This window comes from Phyllostomus hastatus, unplaced genomic scaffold (genome assembly GCF_019186645.2).
Source record: "Phyllostomus hastatus isolate PE091 unplaced genomic scaffold, TTU_PhHast_1.1 phas_scaffold_501, whole genome shotgun sequence".
Lineage (NCBI taxonomy): Eukaryota > Metazoa > Chordata > Mammalia > Chiroptera > Phyllostomidae > Phyllostomus > Phyllostomus hastatus.
The window spans coordinates 52,966,749-52,983,557 of NW_025334033.1; the positions used below are offsets into that span (position 1 = coordinate 52,966,749).

At 41.9% G+C, this 16,809-nt stretch overlaps 1 protein-coding gene across 1 annotated transcript; it reads right to left on the reverse strand.

Annotated features, from left to right (window-relative positions):
• Positions 1 to 1,047: 1,047 nt before the first annotated feature.
• NOXRED1 (NADP dependent oxidoreductase domain containing 1) lies at positions 1,048 to 14,894 on the reverse strand. The gene is made up of 6 exons (XM_045821957.1): positions 14,740 to 14,894; positions 12,644 to 12,843; positions 7,140 to 7,320; positions 6,415 to 6,566; positions 5,579 to 5,801; positions 1,048 to 1,225 (listed from the first exon to the last, which is right to left on the reverse strand). The coding sequence occupies exons 1-6, from the start codon at positions 14,892 to 14,894 to the stop codon at positions 1,048 to 1,050; spliced, it is 1,089 nt and encodes a 362-aa protein (XP_045677913.1).
• Between the last annotated feature and the right edge of the window lie 1,915 nt (positions 14,895 to 16,809).

Consider the following 16,809-nt stretch of genomic DNA (forward strand, 5'->3'; position numbering starts at 1 on the left):
TGAACGTCTTCAAAAAAATTTACTGAAGCCAAACACAGCCGCTCACCACACCACCAGCTGGTCCACTGACACAGATGGGCTCCTAGAACACTCACCCAGCAGGGGGAAGCCTGTGCTACAAGGGACTGGCCCTCCAGAAGATAATCTTTGTTTTTTTGGGTCCCTCCTCCTAAAGGAAATAAATTAGCACTATAGAAATAAGATATATGTTTTTTAGAAATTACTGTTAGTCATTTAATATAAACCTATTTTTAAAAATGCTTGTATCGTTGCCCTGGCCAGGTGCCTCAGTTGGCTGGAACATTGCTCCATACACCAGCAAGGATGCGGTTTCCGTCCCTGGTCAGGGCACATGCCTGGGCTGCGGGTTCCATCCCCAGTCAGGGTGTGAACAGGAGGCAACCGATCGATGTCACTCTCCCTCTCTCCCCCCCTCTGCCCTTCCCTCCTTCCCTTTCTCCCTGTCTAAAATCAATGAAAACATGTCCTAGGGTGAAAATTTAAAAATAAAATAACAAATTTATAAAGTTAAACATTTGTTTGGTTAAAAATACTTTAAACGGAAACAGCTTTAGTGGTAGTATCAATATATAGCTGAACTAAGCATGAAATGAGTCTTAAGTGGTTTACCATACATTTTACCTTTCTCTATAAAATGGTAGGAATATCAAGCTGTATCATTTCTCAGCTACATCCTGCTACAGGAAAAGAAGCTAATAATGACATTATGCCTTCTTAAATTTAGCTTTTAAAAGAGGGATAATTTATATTAACAAGGCTGTCCTGGGGAAGCAGCTTCCTGAAGTGTGTCGGGTTATGCAGTTTCATTTGGTAGCTTCTAAAAGCCAGATAGCACATACATTCCACTGTAAAGGACCTCTTGTTTTATTCTACATTTTAAAGAGCCATCAGTACCATTTTCTAACTCCTTAGTGCCTAATGCACGGCAAACACAATACAGTCACGTGACTCCGGCCTTTGGCTGCGATGACCCCAGTACAACCATGGCAGAGGGGGCGCGAATTCCGGTTCCTGGGCTCTCATCTCTCACTCGGATGGAGAGTCTGGGGGAGCCACATGGTGCTGTTCTTCGGGGAGGGAGATGCCAAATGAATTACAGTACAGGTGGGTGACGTGGTCTTGGAGAGCCGGATGGGTCAGGAGGTTGTCGCTAAAGGGAGTGTCCCTGAGTTGCACAATAGTGAGATCAAACCAGGGGAGACAGCTGGGGTGGAAAAAAAATACTGTTAATTTTTGTCTGTTTGGTACATCTGATCTGGCTGTAAACATTTCCTTTCACGAATGGCTCCTCCACTCGTTAAATAAGGTTCTTCATTTTCTATATCAAACTAATTAAAATTCATAATTAAATCAAACATTCTCAGTATGTGGGTTCTGAAACTGCTCAATATGTGGGTTTAATTATACTTATGATGCTCTTTCACACTTATGTACATTTCTCTAAGTGTGTTTTGGGAGGAATTCATAATTAGAGAATGATTATAATGGTAACATGGGCATCCTTTTCAATATATTTTCCTTGATTTTAGGAAGAGAATACATAAGAGGATCATGGACACTAGGAATGGAAAATATCTCTTTTTTTTTTTCAAATACCCTCTTAAAAAAGGTATCTTCTTCAACTCTGTAGGGAAAGAATAGAAGTTAATATGCCTACGAATACCTTGCAGCTTACCAAATGCTAAAAAGCACACTTCAAACTGGTAGGAATGAATTGGCTCCTCTATAGCCTTAGGACAACCTAACACTCTAAAATGAATAAAAGATGTTAAAAATCCTAAATTTATTAAAGATTTAAATATTTTTAAAAATCAAATCAAATCCTGGGGATGTGCAGGGCAGAGGGGAATAAAGGCAGGAAAATGGGACAACTGTAATAGCTTAATCAATAAAATATAGTTAAAAATGAAAAAACTCCTAGGAGGATATAGAATATTTTGCAGTGAAAACAGTCTTTATAAGTTTGGCTTGAAACCCTGAATCCATAAAGAAGTGATTTGACCATTTTGCCTACAAAAATTAGAATCTTCTGAACAGTAAAATATACCCCCCAAAAATAATATGAAAAATATTTCCAATACTCAAAACATATTCCTACTGAAAACATCCCACAAAACAATAAGTAAAAGCAAACAATCCACATGGGAAATAGGCCAAGGACATAAATGACAATGAGAACACAAGAGCAGCCAGTTCGGAAGCTGGAAAGAACAGGGACAAACAGCATCACTAAGCCAAGGCACGGGCCGTTCATGTCACAGAACCTGCAAGACCCCGGACGTGGTGGGCCGAGTACACCTGGAAGTGGGGGCAAAATGGCCAAAAAGAGGGTGATGGCTTAAAATCTTAAAAAGGAGAATGACCCTCCCAGCACCCAACCCAACACTGCGCCGTTGGGAGACAGTCCCTCCTCCTCCCTGACAGGAGGTTTATTCTCTGGACAAGGTCAAACAGAGGCTCTCTGGACAGGGGACCACGGGCGCTGCCGAGGGCAGAGATATGCTGAAAAGAGGGAAAATAAATTGGAAACTCATAAGCTGAATGATAAGACCACCCCTCTCCCTACACACAGCTTCCTTTCCGCAAGTTGGGGCCCAAAGATTTAAAGATACCGATATTCAGGATTTCCCAAGGAAACAGCTGAGCAAAGCACTCCACAGTAAAGACTACAGCAGCAAACACAGAATGTGAGCAAGTAGCTTTTTAGTAACGAGGACTTTAAAAATGTGAGCTGTCAAGATTCTCCTTGCACTTAAAGAAACCCTCTAAAGTGAGTGATAGAAAAAATCCATGACTCAAATCAAGTGAATGCTAGAGATCAGAACACACGATCAGAGGACAACTCAGAAAAGAAAAACCTCTATCGAAGGGATGAGAGATGGTATTGCACAGTAAAATGACGAGAGGATGCTGCAGAAAAAAGGAAGATTTGGAGACTAAAAAAAAAATCTCTGGGCTCCGGCCATGTAGCTGAGTTGGTTAGAGCGTCATCTGGACACACCAAGGTTGCGGGTTTGACCCCCGGTCAGGACACACACACGAGTCAGCCAGGGAGTGCGTCAACAAGTGGAACGGCAGATAGATGTACGTGTCTCTCTCCCTCTCCCAGCAACCAACGAATTTGTAAATAAGTGGAACAGCAAATAGATATTTCTCTCTCCCCCCTCTAAATCAACAAATACTGTTTTTAATTTTTAAAAATCAAAATAAAGCAAAAATGAAAATGTGCTCAAAGTATGATAGCAAAACACTATAGTTGAGGAAATCTCTCAGGAAGTGGGGCAAAAAGGCAAAGATAATGAAAATAGGAAAGGTTTTAAAATATCAGACTAGTCCAGAATGCCCACCATTTGACTAATGAAATATTGATGGAGAGCAGAGGAAATGGGAGGGGATGAAACTATCGAAGACACGACTGGAGAACTTGCCGTCCAGAGTGAAAAGGACCATGGGATACTCTTTTCTTTTTGGGTGACAGTTGCTTGGGTACTTGCTTTACCGTAATTTATTAAACTGTGTATTTATGAATTTATGGAATATGTACTTTTCTGTGCATGTGTTATATTTGCCAATATCGTTTTAAGGGAAAAGAAGGAAAAGGCCCACCAAGTGCCAACACAGAGAATTGAAACAGACCCACACCATGAAATTCCAGGATACTGAAAGTAAAAGGCCCTATGAGCTGCCAGAGAAAAAAGAAACAGGTCCCAGACACAGGGCGGATTAAAAAATTAGAACGACACTGTGCCTCTCTCTCAGCAGTCACCCTAAAGACTGAAAGACAGTGGAGTGGTGCCTCCAAAATTCGGAAGGGAAACTATTTCTAACCTAGAATTCTATGCCTGGCTATGTTCTCAATAACATATTAGGTTAGAATGAAAACTTTTTTTCAGACATAGTCTCTGACAATCACTCCCCATACATCCTTCTCTAAGGAAGCTACGGGAGGAGGACCTGATCCACCACAGTGGAGTAGCGAGCCATGCCAGAGGAAGAGAGCTCCAGAAAGAGATCCCAAATGAGAGGGCAGTGAAGGGAATCCTGGGATAATGGGGAAGGGAAGTCTCCAAACTGAGCATATCACAGGCCATTGGTGACTGGTTAGAATGCAAAAGAGGGGAGAATCAAGGATTCTTCCAGGGCTCTGGCTTGAATAACGTGAAGAAGACTGTAACTGGATGAGAAGCACTGGAAGAGCGGGGATGAGAGCAGGTATGAGTTTGAGTGGAGAGGGTGAGTGTGGCCACACCTGGGCACGGAACTGATGTCCAGGCTGGAGGGACAGACTCAGTTGTGTCAGGGTGAGGATGGCAACCCAAGTCCCCGAAGTGGACAAGATCACCCAGGAACCAAGTGTAGAATGGGAAAGAAAGAAAGCCCAGGACAGAGCCTTGAAAACTCCCAAATGTAAGGATGGGGCAGAAGTGCAGCTGGCAAAGGGGGGGCTGGAGACACAGGAAGAAAAGGAGGAGAATGTGAGGATATCAGGAGAGCCAAAGGAAGAACGAGCATCAAGAAGCAGGCGGTGTTCAATAGTCCAGGGAGAAAAGGATTTGAAAGTGTCCTGTGAATTTCGTGATAAAAGAGCATTGTAACAAGGGCAGCAATTTTTCCTACTAGATTATCAAAGATTAAACATCTTGCCCTCTCATTAGATTACCAAAGATTAAACACGCACCCTGGCTGGTGTGGCTCAGTGAACTGAGTGGTGGCCTGTGAACCAAAGGGTTGCCAGTTCAATTCCCGGTCAGGACACATGCCTGGGTTGTGGGCCAGGTCCCCAGCGGGGGGCACGTGAGAGGCAACCACACATTGATGTTTCCTTCCCTCTTTCTCCTTTCCTTCCCCCTCTCTAAAAATAAATAAAAATCTTTAAAAAGAGGATTAAACATGCAATGGTACTCTCATACACTACTGGTGGAAATAAAAAAAAGCACCACGTTTTCAATAAGCACTTTGGAAATGCCCGTTAAACAAAAAATATATATATATATAATCTCTAACCCAGAATTATTATTCTAGCTATTCAACAGAAATAGCGGTCCAACTATGCAAAGTTAAGTACAAGAATGTTCAGTGCAGCCCTTCAGGTAAAATTTGGGATGGGTGGGGTGGGGGCCACTACATCACCCTCAAGAGGAAATAGGATGAATAAATTTAATTAAATGTATCAATGGATGCCTATGCAGTTGCTCATACATGAAATTGATATGAGTGTACTAACCAAGAATTGTCATGTAATAAGAAAAAATGCAGTGTATATAGTCCCCATGTTTCTAAAATGTATATGTAGATATAGATGTATACACTTTAATAACAGTATAAATATGTTTGTAAATGCATACATAAAAAGACAAATATAAAAACCATGAGAGGTAGTCTATGAAATGGTACTTGGGGAGCAAAGGAGAGCTTTCACTTTTCCAGAAGTTGGATTTTTTTACGAGAATGTATTCTCTCTATAAATTTGCAAAGATAACATGAAAGGAAAATGCAGCACAGCAACCTCCCAGACAGCAGTGTGGGGGAATGAGAATGGTCAGCCGTTAGACCTCACCTTTTCGGAGACAGGTTCTCAATATAGGTTTCGTTGAGAAAGTGCCCTAATTGAAGCTTTGGGCAAGGTGGTCCATCCTTCCTACATTTTTTGAAGCATGAAGCAGGAAACAGCTCATTCACAAGCTGCAGCGCTTGCCAGAGATGCGCGGCCTTTGCCGTACAGACGTTTAGAGCCGCATAGAACACCCCATCCAACCACTTGATATTGAGGATTACTCCGCCTGCACGTCAACGACAAGGGAAAGGCAGGTTAGCGCCGTCCAAAGGTTTGCAGGGAACCTGGGACAAGCCCAGGACAGTGAACAGTCACCTTTTCCCCAAGACAAGTTGGTCACAGGAACCTGAAGATACGCAAACACTCCCCCCACCCCACCCCATGACCTTTGATAACACATGGTGTGTTGACCCTGCCGTGGTAGGGCAGGTGTGACTAGTGTGGACACCGCTAATGGCAAAAGCATCTCTAGGAATTTCTAGAATGACCCTCGCCAATAGAAAAAGGACGAGGGAAAACTGCAAGATCAGCGCAGGGAAAAACCATTTAGTCCCAGACACCGCATCCTCCCATGTAAAGATTAAATAGGCTCTCCCGTCTGGTCGTTTCCAGTTCGTCCTTAAAGGGCCCGAATGTTCAAACTTCTCAGCTTTCCCTCATTAGGACTGCTTTGTGCCCCCAAAGCTGTCCCTGCGCAAAACCTACATAGCTGAAAGGGAACCTAGCTTGTACGCCCCCCACACTCACCCAGCACGCACACACAGGGACCCAATAAGATAGCAACAGGCCAAGAGGAGGGTGAGTTTTTACGGAGTGCCAGCACTAGGGTGGGCCATTACCGGCAGGATCGCTGGGGCAGGTAGCCTGAAGAATCACAGGATCTTGGAGAGCAGCTATGATTTCCTTATTGGCCCCCACGATGTGGGCAAAACCTTCCACACACTGGTACTGAGGCCGCAAGATGTTGGTGTGGTTCAGTAGGTTTTTCAACCTGGAAGTAGAGCCGCCAAGACATGGGGCACAGGGCCAGGACTGGAATAAGGCACACGACCCACTGAGTCCACCCCTAACAAATGACACCCCCACCCCCACGCATGCACAGCACAGGTGTGGGTCCGCACTGAGGGCACCACTTGTCAGTTGGACTGTTTAGCCACCTGCCTAGCCGACGCTTACTGAATGTTACCCTTTGCCAGGCACTGGCCTAGACCCTAGGGCTGCGGAAATAACATTTGACACGTGCTCTCAATCACTCTTCGTGCTGTTGACTGGTGGTTTCCCATCTCACGGATGCACAAGGGGACACAGGTCAGCTTCAAGGAGTGGGAGGCAAGGTTCTATTGCCATTCTAAACATTTGCACGTCAAAGAAAATGTCCCACTCACGGGTGTGGGTTGACACTAGAAAGGATGGCTGGGTCCTTCTGCAGGTGAAGCTGCTTCCACCTTACTTACCAGGGAAGGACCCCTCCAACAGGCAGGAGCTGGGTGGAGGTGAGAGGCAGAAGCCAGGGCTGAAGAGACAGAGCATGTCTGCCAGTTCTGCGCTCTCCCTAATGAGATACCTGGGTATCGGGACGGCAGATACGAAGCTGTATACAATGCAGGCTTTTCTGAAGCTGTTTTGTATTTCTGTGCAGATACTGGGCAGCTGCGATGGCAGGCAGCAGAGGAACACCAGGTTGGCCCAGCCCACCAGGTGAGAGTTATCGTAAAAGCACTGGACTTCCAGTTTCTGGAACTCATCTGGGAGGGACAAAGGAAGACAGAAAGATCACAGTACAGAGGAGCTGCACTGGAACGTCACCTGCAGGGAGGGGAAGACGATTATTTTATCTCTCTAACCACTCTTGTGGTCACATAAACGAGAAGAGATTCCCTCAGGCCATCTAAAGCCACGCAGCAGTGCCCTGTCCCCACTGCTACAGCAGCGGGTGCCGCTGTAGCTGTGCTTGAGGTTGTAAGACAATTTGTTCTTTTCTCAAAAGCTAGAGCTTTTCAGGGTTTTTTTTTTAGTTAGAAAAATATCTGAAAGAAGCCTTCTGCTCCAATTTATCATGTAACAGATAATATACAATGTACTTCATATACATTGTCTAAGGGAATCCTCATAAGGACCTTATTATTCCTGTATTATTGATGAGGAAACTGAGTCAAGAAATTCTGTGACTGGGCCAACATTACTCAGCTAACTGGGTTGAGTTGGCAGGAAAGACTAAGTAAGAGAGTGGGAGAGTCTAGGGCAGGGGCTGGGAATTTAGGAAAACACAGGGTGGGGTAAAAGCAGGTTTACAGTTGTCAGTACACGAAACACAGAGTCTATTCTTGTGTTATGACATACTAATCATCGTCTTATTTTCCCTACAAACAACTGTAAACCTACTTTTGCCCCCCCTTGTATACTTACAGCTTCTGTAAAGTATATACAATTTGATGTTAAGATATCTATAAAGATAGAAATGTGATAAAGCATGTAGTTACACAAAAATGCCTCTTGGTAGTTGATCTTCGGTTGTACTTATTGCAATATGTATTTTTAAAAGTGAAAATGTAAAGTCACATATGGTCTTAAATGTTATTGAAAAAGGGAGTATTAGACATGGGAAAGGTCACTTCTTAACTACCAAGAGTACATGATAAATTTGGTGCTTAAATCATCTGGGAACTCAGGTACTTACAGGTAATCAGTTTAGAAAACATGCACATCCATTCTTCTGTCATATGTGGTTCTCAAAAGTACACAGAAGCTGATGCTGAGCATTTTGAATTCTGGCTTCCTTACACAACATGCAGTGATGTTCTAAAATACTAACTTCATTATTAATAAATATATTGCTTCCCAAAGAATAGATGTACTTTATTGAAATATCACAAATACTAGTTATATTGATAATATTTTTCTTAATTTGCCTTGAGTAATAAAATTTTAAGATTTCCTTAATCTTATTAAGGAAAGAATATTTACAAATTAATATGAAAAATTCAGGCATGCCAACAGAAAAATTGGGCAAAAAGAACTCGAAGACAAAATAGCAATAAACCTATAAAAATATGCAATTATTATAGTGATCAGTGAAGGACATATTAAAATAAGAAACATAGATAATAAAGACCATATATGACAAACCAACTGCCACCATCAGACTCAACAGGCAAAAATTACAAGTGTTCGCCTTAAGATCGAGAAGAACAAGGATGTCCACTTTCACCTCTCGTATTCAACATAGTACTAGATGTCCTAGCCACAGCAATCAGACAAGAAGAAGAAATAAAATTGGAAAGGAAGAAGTAAAACTGTCTTTATATGTAGATGATGTGATACCATACATAGAGAATCCCAAAGATTCCACCAAGAAACTACTAGAACTCATAAATGGATTCAGCAAAGTAGTGGGATATAAAATTAATATCCAGAAACAGTTGCATTTTTATATACGAATAATGAACTAACAGAAAAGGAAATTAGGAAAACAATCTCATTTACAATGGCTTTGAAATACCTATGAATAAACCTAACCAAGGATGTAAAAGACCTGTACTTGGAAAATTATAAGACACTGAAGAAAGACATTAAAGAAGATACAAATAAGTGGAAGCACATACAGTGTTCACGGATGGGGATAACTAACATCATTAAAATGTCCATGCTACCCAAAGCAATCTACAGATTCAATGCAATTTCTACCAAGATTCCAATGATGTATTTCACAAAACTAAAACAACTATTTCAAAAATTGATACGGAACCACAAAAGGCCCCGCATAGCAACAGCAATCCTGAAAAAGAAGGACAAAGTTGAAGAATCACATTCCATAATATCAAACTATACCATAAGTCTATAGTAATCAAAACAGCATGCATAAAAGACACATAGATCAATGGAACAGAACAGACAGCCCAGAAATAAACCCACACCTTTATAGTCAATTAATATTTGACAGAGGAAGCAAGCACATACAATGGCCAAAGATAGTTTATTCAATAAATGGTGTTGAGAAAATTGGACAGATACGTGCAGAAAAATGAAACTACACCACCTTCTTATGCCACACACAAGAATAAATTCAAAATGTATTAAAGACTTAAACAGTAGACCCAAAACCATAAAAGAAAGAAAAACCATTAGAAGAAAACATAACAAAATTTCAAACATAGGTCACAGCAATATTTTATTAGCTATATCTCCCCAGGCAAGGGAAACAAAAGGAAAAATAAACAAATGGGACTTGCATCAAACTAAAAAGTTTTGCACAACAAAGGAAAACATCAACAAAATAAAAAGACAACCCACAGAATGGAAGAACATATTTGCTAAAACATCTGATAAGGGGCTAATATCCAAAATTTATAAAGAACTCACAAAACTCAACACCAAAAAACCCAAAGAACCCAATTTTAACAAGGGGCAAAGGAGCTGAATAGACACTTCTGCAAAGAGGACATACAGATGGCCAATAGACATATGAAAAGATGCTCCACATCACTGGTCATCGGAGAAATGCAAATGGAAACCACAATGAGATATCATCACACACCTGTCAGAATGGCTATCATCAATAAATCAACAAACAACAAGTGCTGGCGAGGATGTGGAGAAAGGAGGACTCTTGCACTGTTGGTGGGAATGCAGACTGGTGCAGCCACTGTGGAAAGCAGTATGGAGATACCTCAAAAAATTAAAAATGGATCTGCCTTTTGACCCAGCAATCTGACTCCTGGGAATATAGCCAAAGGAGCCCAAAACACCAATTTGAGAGAACATTAAGCACCCCTATGTTCATTGCAGCATTATTTACAATTGCCAAGATATGGAAGAAGCCCAAGTGTCCATCAGTCGATGAGTGGATAAAACACCTATTGGACATTTACACAATGGAATACTACTCAGCCACAAAAAAGAAGAAAATTTTACCCTTTGCAACAGTGTGGATGGACCTGGAGAACATTATGCTAAGTGAAATAAGCCAGTCAGAGAAAGACACATACCATATGATTTCACTAATATGTGGAATCTAACGAACAAACTGAACTAACAAGGAAAGCAGAGACAGACTCACAGGTGGAGAGCAGGATGACAGCTAAGGTGGGGGGATGAGTGGGTGAAGGGGTTGAGCAAAAAGGAAAAAGGACTCATGGACAGGAACAACAGTGTGGTGATTACAGGGGTGAGGGAGGTATGAGGGGACTCGATGGTAATGGAAAAAATACAATAAAAAACTAAATATTTTTTAAAAGAAAAGATAAAATAAACATTTAAAAGGCATATTAAAATAGTGATTTAAAAAAACAGAGGCTCAGAATTGATGAGTGTCGTGAAATGGGTGTTCTTACATAATGCTGGTGAAAGTTCACACTTCAACAACCTTTTTTAAAAGTCAGTTTGAAAAAAATGTATTATAAGTTTCTTTAAAAAGTAAAATTTAAAAATTAAGTATACCTACCATATGACTTATCTATTCCACTCCCATGTTTACCCAAGAAAAATTAAAGCATTTGTCTGCACTAATATCTGTACACAAATGTTCACAGCAGCCCCATTTGTAAGCGCCCACAACTGGACACACCTGGATGTCCATCAACAGATGAATAGATAAACTGGGGTATTTATGCAATCAAATACTACTCCACAATAAAAAGGATGTCGATACATGAAACAACATGTATCTCAAAATATATCGGAATAATTATGCAAAGTGAGAGAAGTCAGACCAAACAACAGTACAAACTATATGATTGCATTTGTATAAAATTCTAGAAAATGCAAACTAATCCATGATGATAGAAATCAGATCAGTGCTTTCTTGGGTCGGGGGCTACAAGGAGGTAGAGAGATAGGAGTTATAAGGAAACTTTTGGGGGTGATGGATAAGTTCATTACCTTGTGTTGATGGTTTCACAGGAATATACATGTGTCAAAACATCAAATTGTACATTTAAAAAATGTGCAGTTTATTGTATACCAATTATATCTTAATAAAGCTGTGCCTGTTTTTTGACCAACTAATTTTATTTTTAAAATGATATACAAGGAAATCCAATATGGCACAGTTACACAAATTATCATACAGCCACACTTTGTAATACTATGCAACCTTAAAATCATGATTTTGAAGAATGTTAAATAATGTGAGAATATGCTCAAAATACATTAAGTGAAAAAGGAGAATATAAACAACTGTGTATAGTATCAATTATTGATATAATCTGATATACTCAGAGGAAAAAACAGTTAGGAAATGATGTACCTGGTAAGAGGATTATGGGTAGTTATTATTTACTCTCCTATAGAATAACTTTCTAAATTTTCTGTAACATGCACATACTATTTTACATTTATAAAAATTATTTAAGCATGAATCACATCCAGTGCAACACGCAGATCTACAGTATACAGTCTGATCATTTCTGGCAAACGCACACACCGTGTAATTCACACTTCTTTCAAGAGCTGGAACATTTCTACCTCCCCCCAAAGTTCCCTCAACCTCCCTGGAGGCAACCGTTCTGGTTAGTAGATGGAATCATTAGAAATCTTTTAAAAATTCAGGAAGTGTTATTTTTTATTTATTTATTTTTAGAGAGGGAAGGGAGGGAGAAAGAGAGAGAGAGAGAAACATCAATGTGCGGTTGCTGGGGGCCGTGGCCTGCAACCCAGGCATGTACTCTGACTGGGAATCGAACCTGCGATACTTTGGTTTGCAGCCTGCACTCAATCCACTGAGCTACGCCAGCCAGGGCAGGAAGTGTTATTTTAAAAAACACAGGGCCAACAGTTTGGAACTTCTTAACACCTACCAGGCTAACTGGTCCAGTCAGATGTGAACTCTGTTTGGAAAGTTTCTCTGTATCAAAGACCCAGAAAGATATCTCACCACCAAAGGTACAAGGAAAAAAAAAATAGCTATGAAACATTTAAGTGAAGAAAGCTGTAAGGAACAAGTTAAAAACCATCTTTCCAGCTCTCCCCATGGCTAGACAGCTGAGAACTCAGCAACGCTGCATGCAAAGATCCCCCATTCACAGTGGCCTCGTTGCCCAAGCCCCCCTTCTACGGGACACTGCTCCTCACCCAGGGCCTCTGGCCTCCGAGTGGAGATCCGCAGTCTCTCAGCAGGGATGGGGACAAGCTGAAGCAGTACACGAGCCAGCTGCTTCCCAAGGTGGCCACCTCCAATGATGCCCACCTTTAACTCATCATCGTCTTCAGGAGCGTTGGCAAGTGATTCAGTCGAGGAACACCTGGAAGTTTTCTTCTCCTGTAATAGTTTGCTGGAGAATGAACACAAACATAAATACATGCTCGCCCTGGAGTTCTTTCTCACTGTCAGCCTCTGACCTTCTCTGCTTTAACTTCCCCACATGGCAGGCTGGTGGCACCTTGAGTTGTTCAGAGATAAGGCATTCCAATTATGTGGCACTTTGGAGCGTTACTAGGGAATGAAATGCTCTTCCTGAGTGAATTTTCCAGAATGTAAAGCATACCCCTTCCAAGGACCAAAACTGGTTTAGAACATTTTTAAATGATGGTTTTTTGTTACCTGTGCTGTGCATGTCCCTGCCTTCTGAAACACAAGGTGTGCGTGTTAAACCTTTATTTTGGACTCAGGGCCATCATTGCGAACAGCGGCTGCTGTTACGCGTCATCCTGGAGCACCGCGGTCCTGCTCCTCATCTCCTGTGCAGACAGCTGTCAATGTTCCTGGCCATCAGGATGAGCGCACCTGCCTCCTACCACACACCTGTGCTTTCTAGTCTGCTGTACCAGTCCTGCACAGATCCAGGAAACAGGAAACGTAGCTTTTTTTTTAAGCTAAGGAAAATGGTTTATAATAAGGGAAAACAGACCTAAGAAATTGAGGGTCAGGGATTTGAGCCCTCTCTTTTAAAAGATTTTATTTATGTATTCTTAGGGAGGGGAAAAGAGGGAGAAAGAGGAGAGAAACATCAATGTTGTGGTTACCTCTTGTGCACTGCCTATTGGGGACCTGGCCTGCAACCCAAGCATGTGCCCTGACTGGGAATCAAACCAGCAACCCTTTGGTTTGCAGGCCGGCACTCAATCCACTGAGCCACACCAGCCAAGGTGAGCCCTGTCTTTCTAGAGGTTCACTTACTGTTGGTTCTGTATGTATTTTCTGGCCCAAGATAAACAACTCTGACCTCAGCATACATAAGGCATTGCTTTATGTTGTTATATGGCAACCTTGTATTTCGTATTTTAGTGCAAATTGGAGTATTTTTTAAATTAAAGCTCAAAAAAAAATAAAACAAATGAAAAAGTAAAGCTCTAGAGTTTCCATATAAGCAGTCACAAGCCACATTCTATTTAAAACTTCTCTCTTGGTTGAAAGGAGAATGCTTTCTGCCAGTGCCTGACCCTTCCAAATACAACATCCCTCCTGGAAGTTTCATGTACCAGTTTCTCACCACTCGTCTTGGATTCAACCAATAGATTTGTGCATTTTATCAGTCAGCCAATCAGCAAACTCACTGAGCAACCTGCCTCCTTGGGTACCTGCTGTATCTATAACATGTTCAGTTCAGATCTGGTTCCCTCAACAAGAAATTAATCTAATCTCAGAGACAAGTAAACTGAGAAGGAGGCTGGGGCAGGGGATGGTCAGATCCTCCAAGAGTGACTTAGAGTTACAGAATCCAGGAGCTTAGTCCTAGGTACCTGGCTCTCACATGACTTCTCATTTAAGTGTCTGAAGCCACATTGACTGGACTCAGAGCTTCTCCACAAATCAGTATTCCTGGTTTCAAGCAAGTCATCTGGCCATAGGGACCCCAAGTCATAGGTGGCTCTCCTGTGAGGGAGCACTCCACTGTTAGCACCCTAAAAAGGAACTCAGTTCATTTTCATGGACTGACATACCATTGGTCGCTGTGGAAGACACAAGTGAATGAATGAATGAGTGATGAATGAACTGACTGCTTACTGAAAGGAAATCACTACTAACCCATGCTTTATTTTGGAACCACAGCCAAGGAACTCTAGTACACATTTCTCCGGTGTTTTCAGACCAAGAGTAATAGGCAGGGGGTTGGAAAATGTAGGAAGACACTTACCAAAGTTATTCTCCAATATAAAAAGTTAAGGCCATTTGTATTCCTTGTAGTGAGATTCTTATTCATCTGCCTGACCCTGGAGACGCTGCTTACCTCAAATTATGGAGCAGCTTACAGAAGAAGGTCGCATGGGCACAGCCCTTGATCATCAGCCCGTGGCAACGATGCTGCAAGTACAGCCAGCTGCGGTTTTCCTCTTCAATCCCGCGCTCAAACTGAAGGGACTCAAGGTCCTCTAGTATGTCCATTTCCAAGCCACCATCCCCTGCAGTGACAGAGAGCAATCGGTTTGGCTCCTCGTCCTGGAAGAGGAGGGGTCTATGCAGGAGGATGTGTGTGCCCACGTCACAAGCTCCTATGGTGAAGGGCTTCAAACCCCATCTCCTCCTAGTTCTGCCCTTCCAGCACCTCATCTTCTGTCTCAGTGTGAGTCCTGGAGAATTCCTCAACACTGACTGACTACCCACGAATCGAGAATACCTGGGTTCAAGAAAAGCCTGAACAGAAATCCAAAGTAATGTTCCTCCCCGGGCACTTCTTGCAGCAGATGCATTTATGTCAGCAGTGGGTTTCATGGGTGCTCTTGGTCTAGAACTTTCTCCCTCCCATTTCCTCCTGTTTTACAGATAGGCCTCGCTCTGACTGGCATGGCTCAGTTGGTTAGGCATCGTCCTACGAACTGAAAGGTCACTGGTTCGATTCTAGTCAGGGCACATGCCTGAGTTGCTGGCCAGATAACGGGCGTGTGAGAGGCAACCAATCCATGTCTCTCTCACACACTGATGTTTCTCTCCCTCCCTCCCTCCCTCCCTTTTCCTCTCTCTAAAAATAAATAAAATCTGTACTTGAACAACAACAAATTAAAAAAAAATAAACAAATCTTTTAAAACTACATTTTAAAAAAAGAAGTAAGGCTGAACACTTGGACGGCATTTCAAAGAAATTCTTCCCTTTCACTAAACTCTATGTGCCCCTGCAGAGTAGAAAAGACCCCAAACTAAATATCACGGCCCTTTGCCTACAGTGGGGACATCTACACTTTAGAAAATGAAGCCAAAGAAGTATAAGCCCATTTATATACATCTCTCACCAACCCAGCTGAGGAGAAAATGGCTCTACTCCTCCTTACTTCTGGTCCTCAGGATAAGAACTACATTTCCAGAAAGAACCACCCAAGAAAATTGTCATTATGACTCCTTAGCTACCAAATTACTTGCCTCGGAGTCTTAAAGGGGCCAGCCTTGCCTAGACGTTTTCCCCACCTGCAATGTGAGACCACGAATTCCCTTCATTATTCGTGGGAGTGCTACGCCAGGGCAGTGCGGGATCCTCCCTTTCCCTACAGAAGGATCTGGACTTCCAGATTTTTTTTGTAGAGTGGGATATCATACAGATCTCAGCACTACTCAAGGAGTTATTTTTCAAACCCCTTCTTTTTGTGTTCAAGAAGTGAACAAGCAAGATAAGTTCTGGGCACCTACTGTACACCACGGTGACTACAGTTAATGACATTATATTGTATACTTGGAATTCGCTGAGAGCAGATCTTCTGTTCTCCCCACAGAAAGAAGAAAGGTAACTAGGACATGCCGCATATATTCAGTAGCTTGGCTGTGGTAATCACTTCAAATGTATATCAAATTACCATGTTGTACACCTAAATATATATAATTTTTATTGGACAGTTATACCTCAATAAAGCTGGGGAAAAATCAGTGACATTCAAAACTCTAGTCTACTTTGTAACAGTGGTGAAAATGAGATCAAAGTTCAAAACTACGCATTTCTGATTTGCATTTAAATTAAAAACATGTCTATTGAGGCGAAATTCACATAACCTAGTCAATTAAAAGTAAACAATTCAGCATATTCACAATGCCGTGCATCCTCTACCTCTCTCTAGTTTCTAAACATTTTCCATGCCCCTCACAAAGGAAACCCCGTCCTGCTGAGTGAATGCCCCCACCCCTCCATCCATCCCTGGCAACCACTAATCTGCTTTTTTGTCTCTATGGTTTACCTTTTCCGGGTACTCCACATGAATGAAGTCATACAATGTGTGACCTTTGGTGCATGGTTTCTCTAACACCTTTTATAGGAGGGCTGTCATGTCACTCTCTTGATCTTTTTAAAAGCCAAGTCCCCAGCAGTTGAAACGAAGAG

Excerpts from the sequence above, each read along its gene's own strand:
- NOXRED1 (XM_045821957.1), bottom strand. The coding sequence starts at position 14,894 with ATGGACATACTAGAGGACCTTGAGTCCCTTCAGTTTGAGCGCGGGATT. Across the intron at positions 7,321-12,643 it reads TCGGAGGCCAGAGGCCCTGG|ATGAGTTCCAGAAACTGGAA; the intron begins GTGAGGAGCAGT and ends TGTCCCTCCCAG. Across the intron at positions 1,226-5,578 it reads GAGAACCTGTCTCCGAAAAG|CTGTCTCCCCTGGTTTGATC; the intron begins GTGAGGTCTAAC and ends TTTCCACCCCAG.